At 42.0% G+C, this 12,171-nt stretch overlaps 1 protein-coding gene across 1 annotated transcript in view; it reads left to right on the forward strand.

Moving 5' to 3' along the window:
* Window positions 1-283: 283 nt before the first annotated feature.
* si (sucrase-isomaltase) overlaps window positions 284-12,171 on the forward strand; it is a 103,013-nt gene continuing 91,125 nt past the window's right edge. The window contains exons 1-6 of the mRNA XM_083773327.1: window positions 284-398; window positions 1,904-2,027; window positions 3,198-3,283; window positions 5,096-5,231; window positions 6,869-6,978; window positions 7,495-7,649. Of these exons, the coding sequence (XP_083629453.1) occupies window positions 1,904-2,027; window positions 3,198-3,283; window positions 5,096-5,231; window positions 6,869-6,978; window positions 7,495-7,649 (611 nt within the window). The 5' untranslated portion in view covers window positions 284-398. The remainder of the gene's footprint in view (window positions 399-1,903; window positions 2,028-3,197; window positions 3,284-5,095; window positions 5,232-6,868; window positions 6,979-7,494; window positions 7,650-12,171) is intronic.

The raw sequence follows: 12,171 nt of genomic DNA on the forward strand, positions 1-12,171 counted from the left end.
GCGCCTTGCCAATGTCACGTGTAGCCTAAATAGGCCTATGCCTTTTTATAATGCGTTTTGTCAGTTTGTTAATCAAATAACTTGCTTGCGTGTGGAGAGGGAAAGTAAAGGCCACTTTTCCGTGTGAAAATGCGCGAAAACGCACGTGCATGCGTCATGATGCTGCATTTTTGCACCCCTACTAGCTGCTCAGCGGCCCCCTGCTAGTGTAAAGCACTTCCCGCGGGCCTGGTTACTGTCCACCTCTGCCTGTGTACAGTTACAGTATGTGTGTCATGGGGTTCGGTTCTGCATGCTAATGCCACATGGCCATGATGGTCTAACTTTAGAAGTCATTTGCATGCTTATACTGTATTTAGATGGAGGGGAACACAAGTGGAGGGAGACCAAGCTGTTAGGTCTGTACATATAGTAATTAGTAACATTAAGTGTTTGTGTTCATGTGTGTCATTGTACAAATGTGTGCTTCGACATGCTTCCATGTGTCATTGTAGGCCTACTGTAAACTGATTGCAAACACATGGGGGCCATGTGGCTGCTGATGTCTGTCTGTCTGTCTGTCTGTCTGTCTGTCGCTTTTCCGTTGCCCTCGACTAATCTTTACAGCACATTAAACAGAATGGCTAGGAGTCTGAACCACCCAGACTCTCTCTCTCTCTCTCTCTCTCTCTCTCTCTCTCTCTCTCTCTCTCTCTCTCTCTCACCGTACCTATCTATCTCAAGTATACTTTGGAGTGAAGCCTAATTGCTTTTAGTCACTTTTGATCACACATTCCCCTATAGTGCTGTTAATGTTTACTAGTGCAATTGCAATATGCTGTAAAAATGTGTGTGTGTGTGTGTGTGTGTGTGTGTGTGTGTGTGTGTGTGTGTGTGTGTGTGTGTGTGTGTGTGTGCGTGCGTGCGTGCATGCGTGCAGTCATGGGTGGTGTTGGATGGTGTTGTTTGTGTGTTCCAGTGCCATTAAGCAGTCTTTAGCGTTTAGCATTTTCAACATGGGGGCATATTCAATATCACACACATAGGGCAAAGATTCAGCAAAAACATAGCCGATCTACAGTAAGCAAGCTAACAACGCGTTAACTTGCAATGCATTGTGAACTTGTAGAGCAGCTAATTTAGCCGAAGAGAAGCGGGGGATCAATTAGAGGGCCCTGAGCCTGAGGGACATAGATATAAAAAAAATAGATGCCTCATTGGCTTCTGCAGTTTGTTATGTGTGTCGACGGGAGGATGAAATAATTCACACTGGGGGAGGAAGTACTCTACGTCACACTGCCACTCAAGTGACTACTGGCCAATCACATGCAGCGCATCTTTTCCGGGACTTCAGACCCGTACATGCGCTCTGTGACGCACACTCATGCTTCTGCGGGGCTTCGCAAGGAATCTCGAGAATGTTTTGCCCTCCCTTGAGCACATACGCTCCAGAGCCGAAAGGGTTGTCTATGTCTCCCTTTATATGTCTATGCTGAGGGCCCCCGGTCAACTGTTGATTTCATTGAGCTTATTTTTTTCCATGGGTTCCACACACACACACACGCGCGCGCGCGCGCGTGCACACACACACACACACGCACACACACACACACACACACACACACACACACACACACACACACACACACACACACACACACACTCGCCTGCCTGTATAATATGTATTTATGTGCCATGGGTGTTTGTTTTTCTGCCCAGATATTTGTATTTGTCTGTATGGTTAATTGCTTATGCTTACAGTTGTGTTTCATGTGTACTTGTGAGTCGTTTTTCACAGTGTGTGTGTGTGTGTGTGTGTGTGTGTGTGTGTGTGTGAGAGAGTGTGTGTGTGTGAGCGTGTGTGTGTGTGTGTGTGTGTGTGTGTGTGTGTGTGTGTGTGTGTGTGTGCGTGCATGTGTGTCAGATGGGGAAGAGGAAGTTCTCAGGTTTGGAGGTGACCCTCGGGGTCATGTTCCTGTTGATGGCCGGGATGGCTGTCGCTCTCATTATCCTCTTTCTCTTTGGAGAACCTGGAGTCATCAAGGATGGTTAGTACGCACGCACGCAACACACACACACGGACGGATGGACGGACGGACGGATGGAGAGGGTGCAAAACATACTCTATAATAAATATGATGCAGAATGTGTTTCCCGTTCCCAGCATTCAGTTGAGTAGGCCTAGTTATTTGATGTCAGGAGTGGCGAAACTCACCTCAACTCCCTATAAACAAATACATTGATACTTGCATCACCAATACACATTTTAGAGAGGCTTCTATAGCATTGGAAATATTAATATTGGAAAAAAATATTGATTAATTAGTCAAATTTTTAAACAGCACCAGGGGTTTAGTAAAAACAAAGCATTTGAACTAAAAGGATAACACAATAAAGTCCTGGGAACTTGTATTCAATTCAGAGCATATCATAGTAACACATTAACACATGCTATTAATCAATTAAAATAGCTATAGGCTATTTACAGGAGGGAAAAAAAAGGTAAATCGGCAGCTGTGTCTGACCCCTCATTTCAATGGGTCTTCAATATCTCTACTCTTGACAGATCACTTTGAAAGAAGCCAGTGATTCACATAATGGATTAATTCAGGGCATTCCATATGATGGCATTGATTAGTAGAATATTTCCCCACTAGACATTTACAGTGTTCATTTATAGGCCAATACTGTACCAAGAGTACCAAGAGTAGTCCAAGCTGCTTCTTTTCACCTGACAGGGTGGAGTTTCCCCGGCCAGACGTAGCGCCTGGTAGGAACACGTTATTCCAACCAGTTCCTTTCCCCTCCATCAGGCGCCCCGGCTGGCCAGGAGGAGGTAGTTTAGAGACCACGATTACTGCAATACTGAATGTGTGAGGTTACCTACCCTAGGGGACACGGGGAGAACATGCAAACTCCACACAGAAAGGCCCTTTCACCAACCCCGCCTCGGGTATGGGCACTGATGATGATGACAGTGGGAATCGAACCCAGGACCTTTTAGCTGTGAGGCGACATAACTACCGACTGTGCCACCGTGCCCCAAAATCTAACTTTTTCTAAGGATTTTGAACCACACCATGGGACAAGTTAGTTACCAATTTTGTATTGGCTTGTATAGAATTTTAACCACTGGGAACTCTCTTTTATGGTCTTTAATTTTTTCCTTTGCTTTTGTATTTGAGCTGTTGTTTTTTTATTGTCTTTTCTTTGAACAGAAACCACCGAAGCATTCGTTCCTAGTTGTCCCACCATCCCTCTGGCTGAGAGAGTGGATTGTTACCCTGATGCAGGAGCATCAAAAGTAGGAGCTGATTTTTGTTATTGTCATAGAGCAGTAGGTCAAGGTTTCAAGGTTTCTTTATTTTATCTCCCAAGGGAGAAATTTGTCTTGGACCCCAAGGACCCGCCCTGCAGCATACAGATACGATACGATACGATACGATACGATACGATACAATACAATACAATACAATACAATACAATACAATACAATACAATACAATACAATACAACAAAGGAACACAGTGACCCGTACAACATTAAAAAAACCACACACTAACATACCTAGTGCAAAAAAGGAAGAACATCACCTCATAACCTTCGACCCCTACCCTGTCTGCCCTCAGCAAGGACTCTGTTAAGGAGTGTGATTGACAGAGGGACAAAGGAATGCTTGTACATATTATATTTGCACGCATGGACCTCGTACCTCCTACCTGATGGCATTAGCCAATACTCAGGGTATAGTACATTGGAGGGGTCAGACACAATTTTCTTAACCTGTCCAATGGTGGCCTGCTCAAAGATGACCTGGGGGATGATCTTCCCTGCCATTTTGGCTAATCTAAGGATCTCAGATTTGTATTTTACAATTAGGTTTCCAAACCAAATGGTGATACCATACCTTAGAATTGACTCTATACTAACATGTTGTTTAATTTTTTTTAAATGTATGATTTTCATTTTCATTCATTTTAATGTCTACACATTTCTAATTCTTCCCTCAAATCCCCCCCCCCCCCCCCGCATTTGATAATGGGATGAATCTAGTTGCACCTCCATGACAGTCCATTGATCCAAATAGAAATTTCCGATCTGCTTGTATTTAACAACGTTAAATTCGCCAACATTGCAGCTGTAGGGAAAGCTTGAATTATCCTCTTTCAATCTGCAGTGTTAGTTTCATAAAAATCCACTGTAGACATGAGCTACTTCTGTCAAGAAAATCCGTGCAGGCGATTCTTATAAGTGTTGTAGTTTGGAAGCACTTGTTTTCATTAACACATGCTCCTTGCATTATGTGCAAATTCGAAACAGGTGGTACGTACTACCATAGATATTACAAATATATAGATGCCTCATTGGCCACTGCAGTTCGTTGGAGCGAAGTGTCTGCAACGGGAGGAAGAAGTCAAGCGGAATTTTGAAGGCACACACCTCTGATTGGCCTACCGTTCTTCCGTTTTGCTTCCGTTATGCTTCGCAAGGAATCTCGGGAAAGCTTGCCAATGCGATAACGCATCACCATTTCCTCCCGTTGCCTCCATGTTGCCTTCCGTTGAGATACAGACGCCCCAGAGCCAGAAGAGGCATCTACCTTTATATGTCTATGCGCACTACTACACACTACTACGCAGGGCCGTTCAGTGACTTCCGACGAGCGCTTCCAAACTCCAACATTCCGATCACCTTCATGGACAGAAAATAACTCATAACATGTCTACGGTGGATTTTCATGAAACAAACACGTTGCAGATTGAAAGACGATAATCCAAGCTTGCCCTACATCTGCAATGTTGGTGAGTTTAACGTTGTTTAATTCAAGCAGATCGGAAATTTCAATTTGGATGAATGGGCTGTCAATGGAGTTTAACTCGCAACTCTAGATTCTTGCCATTAGAAAGAAATCTAGTAGGCTATTGCACGTTATTGCAGGCTATTGCAAGTCCAAATGTGCCTTGGGATTTAGAAAACCATACATTATTATTTATTTATTTAGTACAACTACTGTACAGCATTATGGTCATCCCTTTTCTTGGCATGTCAGAGTTTGGGGGGCTAATTCTACAAGCTAAATTCTGCACCCTAAATGCTCATTCCTCTCCCCATGCAGCCACTGTGTGAGCAGCGTGGATGTTGCTGGAGCCCCCTGGAAGAGAGGAGCGTTCCCTGGTGCTTCTTCCCCACCAATCATGGATACACCTACACACCACATATATACCCACCAGAAGAAATCATCAACCCTGCTGGTAACACACACACACACACTCTCTCTCTCTCTCTCTCTCTCTCTCTCTCTCTCTCTCTCTCTCTCTCTCTCATTTCTTTCCAGTATATATGTACAATCTACTTTATGCGTCCATCCATAATATATGTGGAGGACAGCTGCCCTTTCACGTGTTATTCATCCACATGTTTCCATTTCTTGCTTTTTCAATCATTGCCTTACTGTGCCTAGGGCAAGGTGTGGCTCTGAAATATGACATGGATGGCATATTGAAAACCATGAGGCATTTCATATATTTGTTTTCTTCATTTCAGTTAAAAAGTTAAATTATCCCTTTTGAAATAGTATTTTGTTTTATGATTGTCGTTGTGTAAGAAAAGTCTTTCACTTAAAAGTTCCTATGTCGATGTGAGAAAACATAAACATGTTCTGTTTGTTCTACTTAACAGACACTTGTAAAATCACCATAAAAACAACACCGTACTGCGTGCCTGTGTGCGTGCGTGCATGCATGCGTGTGTGTGCAAACAATTAAATTCAGCTATGGTGTTGTCCAGGGCCAAATTCTTCATTACCTACAGTTGAGCATCAGGCAGTTGAGCATTTTAGCTCTAAGCCTGTTGCAGTGTTTGATCGTGCCATCATATGCATAAACCGGTGTCTGAGTTTCTGAAGCTCACATTTTAATTTGCAATGCAATCCATCTGCTCATGAGATTTGGTATCATTTGGAACCCACATGGTGGTTATCTTAGCATCTGTGTTGAATAAACATCATAAGGAGTGTACAGCTGTCAAGCTGCATTGACAGATATGCTATTCCTTGACATGTGGGTGTTCTTTTCATTAAATTAAATGATCTGCCCTAGATCCCTTGTGGAGCACTGCCATGTTTGACGGAGTGACAAAGTGCTAAATGAAAGACTGAAGTGTTATCACCTTGTCAAACTTGATCGCCTCCTCAACATTGTGTCATCACCTCTCATAACCACATTACATAACACTGTACGTCACATTGTTAACTACCCTGTATAGTGTATATCTTCACTATCAGGCATAAACCTTATATCCGTATTTTATTAGTTTTTTTCTTTTCATCAATTAATGCCTGTTTTTTATACTAGTGTCTCACAAAGTAACAACAATAGTGCTATCTTTGCTACAGTATCTAATGTTGGCATTTAAATTCTTTGACTGCCGCCTAGTTGTCATTGGAGGTAGTTGGCTTCTGCCGACGGAAATGACTGGATTACTATTCATTTACATCCGGTCTCTTGTCCCGCAGACTGAGAGAAGAAGAAACGGCTAATGTTAGCATTAGCACATGATGTTTATATTTCGCCAGGAAACAGTAATATGTCGATTGCGATGTTGTGAAAAACGTGGTTTTCAGCGTAAGCGTTTCATATTGATATCAAACGATAAAAGCAGCGATATCATGGCTTCGGCAGACAACGGGTCTTAATTAGAAAGCTGCGGTATTGCGGCTTCGGGATTAAGTATACTTTTAATGCAAATACTTTTGTACTTCAGAACACTTACTCAAGAACATTTTGTATACCAGACTTTTTCCTGTAACAGAGTATTTCAGAATTGTGGCATTGATACTTTTACTTGCATACTTCTTCCCCCACTGATATTCTGTAACTTTTCATGTCAGTAATGAAAGGCAGCCTGAAGAGGATGGCTTCCCCCTCCCTGTTTGGTGCAGACATAGAAGAACTCTCATTTCACGCTGAGCTGCAGACAAGCCGAAGACTCAGATTTAAGGTATACTGTAGGCACGCATTTGAATTTATTCTCATGCATTTTTAAATACAGAATAACACTTTCAGTTTTCAGTTAGTGTTAGTCTGTCAACATTGTGTCATCTCACCTCTCATAACCACACGACATGAATAACACTTTCAGTGTTAGTCTGTAAGTTTAACAGGTATAGACAGGTATACGAGACAAACACTGACAGAAACCGTCACTTGTTTCTAGTCAGTCACAATTATTACATTAATTGTGTGATCGCAATAATTTGAAATCGTTTTGAGATAGTCATTGATTGAACAGTGAAAATAGTGGAAATGGCAGATCTACAAGCTCACAGGTGACACATTGTGAACTTGTTGATCGGCTCTTTCTTTATTATTATTCTTTATTTGCCATATCTGCCCAGTGCATTTGTTATGAAGCCTTAAAGCAAAACAGAAATATAAATGTATCCAAAACACAATTTAATCATTGATGGAGTAACATGTTATGATGGTGAGAGCCCTAAATGTTTCCTTCCTCCAGATCTCTGACCCTCAGAAGAAGAGGTTTGAAGTTCCTCATGAGCATGTTGTGAACATACAAAACACTCAGCCTTCAACTGGCATCAGTGAAACCTTGGATGTCACACACCAACCGTTTGGCCTTAAAGTGCGCAGGATGGACAATAAGAAAGTCCTGTGAGTAACGTCACTAATGTGTGTGTGTGCGTGCGTGCGTGCGTGGGTGTTTATGTGTGTGCCTGTTGATGATAGCAAGAAATGAGAAATCTTCCAATTTGACCTTTTTTTCCCCCATAATGTGATCTCATTTATTTCCACTCCACGCTACATGCTATTTTCCCATGTTCTCATGTCAGCCCCCACAGAGGCAAGATGGCATAATGATGCCTGTGCAATCTAAGCCTGTTTAGCAGCAGGGCTTCGGTAACATCTGTGTCATCAAATACACTTCCAATCCAGCTCCACGGCCATACACCTGCCATACCATACCCCACACCGTTGCCATTTCTAAAATCCATTAGGTCATTATACCATGATTATCATTAATACTATATGACATGCAAGAGTGTGTGTCAGGAAGGGTTAGTGAGGGCATGTACGATTGGTTTTGTGAGCAGATTGACTGCTTAATGAACAGTAAAGACATCAGGATTAGTTAAACATGGCTGTTAGCCTGGTCCAGACCAGGCTGAAGCAGTTTCAATGGTAACTAATCTGGAATTGCTTTCATGAAACCCAGTCAGGCTAAACTAATCCAGGGTTAACTGGCTAATCTGGCAAAATGACTCAGCTTCCATGAAACCGATGCATCACTGATCCTAGATATATTAAACCAGGATATATGATAAATCCCGGCTTAATCCCTAATGAAATAGGCCCCGTGAAATAGGCCCATTATTATTGCATGTTTTTGTGAGGGTATACCCATAGTAAGGGCATTTTATCAGGTATTTGACCAATCTGGGAACTAAATCGTTACCAAGAAATCTCTTCACCAATGTGTTTCTAAAGGTGTCTAATAACATGTACTAAAAGTTTGAAATTCAACTCCCGGGGAAATTGAGTTATTAGCATAATATGTGACCATACCCATAACATCCTATATAAAGAAAAAAAGTCCAAATTTCATCATTCTTTCAGTAGCATGTGACATATGAAACTAGGGGGTTTTCATGATTCTGAATCCATTCCAAGCATTAGTTTTGCACAAAAAACACTCCTTGGGAGGAAAACGACCATAGCCGTCATCACAAACGTGATGAGGTCAGCACATTTGGTCAAGTGGATATGGCCTAATTTAGCCCAAGGAGTGTTTTTTGTGCAAAACTAATGCTTGGAATGGATTCAGAATCATGAAATACCCCTAGTTTCATATGTCACATGCTACTTAAAGAATGATGAAACTTTGACTTTTTGGCCTTATATAGGATGTTATGGGTATGGTCACATATTATTCTAACAACTCAATTTCCCACAGGAGTTGAATTTCAAACTTTTAGTACATGTTATTAGACACATTTAGAAACACATTGGTGAAGAAATGTCTTGGTAACGATTTAGTTCCCAGATTTTCATAGATTTCTCTTACTACCAGGAGACATGGGGAGAACATGCAAACTCCTCTCAGAAAGGCCCCTTTTCAACCCCACCTAGGGTATGGGTGCTGATGATGAGTTTTCAGAGAAAATAAATCTGGATTAAATACTTAGGCAAAATCGAACAGCCCTACCCCCAGCGACCACAGCGCATAGTCCACGTCTACTTCAGAGCAAAGCGCATGCTTTGCTCTGAAGTAAATGTGGACTAGGTGTCAAGACTAGTTGTCTGCCTGGACTAGGTTTCTGCCTGGACTAGGAGTCAAGACTAGCTAGTGTCTGCCTGGACTAGTTGCTCCTCTCCTTCCGAGGCATTAAACTTCTCTACTTTCTCAGAATGCCACAGTGAAATATACAAAGTGTTGTTTATTTCAAGAGTGTATTTCCCCTAATCGCCACATAGTTTTTAATAGTTGGTAAGTAAGTACCCATGGTAGCCTATAAGCCGGGTAATCAACTCGAAGCCGCGAAAGTAACCTACTCTGAGCAGGCAAACTGCAGACTAATTATCCTCTGCATCATGCATAATCTTACGCTAACTGCCCATGCTGTTGCATAGCAGAAACAAATGAATTAAAGACGTCAATTAAAGATATAAGATATATATATATAAAGATATAAAGAAAGCTAAAAAAGGAAAAATCATGTACAGTATGCATGTAAGCATTTAATTATACTTACTGGTGAGATTTGTTTTGACAAAGGCTATCTTTTCAGTGTAGGTGGCATATATTTTCAAACTGTGGCTCTCTCAATTTGTAATGAAGCATGTCAAATGTTATCATAACTTCACTGAAGTGGCTTCTTTTTTTTTTTTTTTTTAATTTTTTTTGTCCCACGATTTTGTAACCCATTTTTCACCCCTGTGTCAATCATCCTGTGATGTGATCCTGGGCTCTACACACCCTCCGCCAACCTATGGAGAGCAACGGACTTAACTCATGCTTCCTTCATGCTTGAGTGTCCAAGTTGCTCCTTTACACCTGACAGGGGGGAGTTTTCCTGGTTGGACGTTGAAGTGGCTTCTTGAGTATTCATTTTCGAGAGAGAGAGAGAGAGAGAGAGAGAGAGAGAGAGAGAGAGAGAGAGAGAGAGAGAGAGAGAGAGAGAGAGAGAGAGAGAGAGAGAGAGAGAGAGAGAGAGAGAGAGAGAGAGAGAGAGAGAGAGAGAGAGAGTGTGAGAGAGAGAGTGTGAGATAGTGTGATAGTGTGTGCGTGCATGTTTGTGGTAGAATTGTACTTTGCATTGTGATTAATTAGTCATAACCGTTTACATACACAGACACAGTGATTTGCAGAAATTAAAAAGCCATTCATGAATGGGCTTAGCATTGATGGGTTTTAACTCTCAGGCTTATTTAAGGCATACTAACACCTACACGCTCATCAGCCAACGCAGAGAAGCTGCAGTACATTCACTAAAACAACTGGGGCAACATTCCACATGTCACAAACTCTTCTCCCTTCTGTTCTGGCTCCAAAACTATGGAATGCACTTCCCATTGCAATCAGAACTGCAGACTCACTCCCAATCTTCCGCAGTAGTCTGAAAATCCACCTCTTCAGACTCCATTTTAGCCTGTAGCACTTGTCGTAGCACTTGCCCTAGCCTTGATGACCTTACAGGCGTATGCAAAAAGGCTCAACTTATGTAACTTAGATTTTAGCATTTTTGTATCATCAAACACTGGAGCACCATAGTCCCACTGAGCATGGCTTTACGCATAATCATCAAATGGCCTATAAATAAGGCAAACGGAATAGTTACTCTTTCGCACGCAGACAAAGAGGCAAGAGCAAGAGCATGGCACAGCAGCAGCCAAAAACAAACACTGTAACGCACACACCAACATTGCACTGCGTATGCACACAACAGCTGCAGCCTGCTACATATAATTATGATCAGCGACAACTTCGCTAACATTAGTCCGCCTATCTGCTTCTTTTTCAATCACTTCTGTCTCAGCCGTAACATTATTATTCTCGTCCTGACTCAGACTCTCCTCCCCCAGTCCAAGTCCTCGGCCTCGGTGTCCTCAGGGATAACAATGCAGGTGGTAGTGGTGGAACACCTATTCCGGAGCAGCGCTTGGTGAAACACCACCACCACCACCATGATGATCCTCCGCAGCTCCTCTGCAGTTTCGTCGCCGACAACAACACTTCTTTTCTAACGGCTTTTTTAATCCATAATGTCACTTTTTCATTCACTTTTCCTCCGCTGGGTTACCTGTTAATGTCCTTCACCACGCCAGCCTTTTTTGAATTAGCATACGTCAGTAAAACGGAGCAAACCACTTCAGCGGCAGAGGGTGAACAGAGGCTCCACCACCCCTCCACCAATGTTACAATCACTTCAACCCCCCTATGAGATTATGGACAGAGTAGACTGGGCCGAGAATTGGGCCCGCCAGCAGCAGGCTGGTGTTTTTATTTTATTTTTTATTTTTTCTATTTTATTTTTTGCGCTTGGCCCCACCCTGCAGGGTTTGATCAGTTGACTTGATCAGTAAGGCTTCTTTCAAACTAAAGTATAATATGTTACCAATTAGCTATTTAAATGTATCAGTATGCAGTTTGCAGGTTTATAGTGCAATTACACCCATTACTTGTAAAACCGTATTGAACTGTCATTACACTCTATTGCCCAACCACTTAAAGTTAAGACCTTAAGACCCATGATGGGAAGCGATATAAGAATATCTATCCAAATAAATAACATGCGCTCATAAAGGAACATTAAACACTTGATGGTTGTCATAAGTTGGAATGCGAAGCAGTAGAAAGAGTACAGGGGGAAACTCAAAGATGACAACGAGGATTACACAGGTGCACCACCTTCAGACAAAATGTCAGTACAGGGTAGATTAGTATCATGGAACAACCTTGAACCACCTGTAGCCATAAAGTAATGTCCTAATTACTAATTAAGTACAAGGTTGCTAGACATCAAACCTGCAACCACTCCTTAATAGTTTTGCACTCATTATTGTAGTATTCTTACATGTCAGGGACTATGGATAAAAGTTAGTATTCTTGCCAACTCTATATTGAGTTTACACTGCATTCTTATCAGTAGAGGGATAGGTATACAGTAGGCTGTAT

The sequence above is a fragment of the Protomyctophum parallelum genome (assembly GCF_964188405.1).
Source record: "Protomyctophum parallelum genome assembly, chromosome: 9".
Classification (NCBI taxonomy): Eukaryota; Metazoa; Chordata; class Actinopteri; order Myctophiformes; family Myctophidae; genus Protomyctophum; species Protomyctophum parallelum.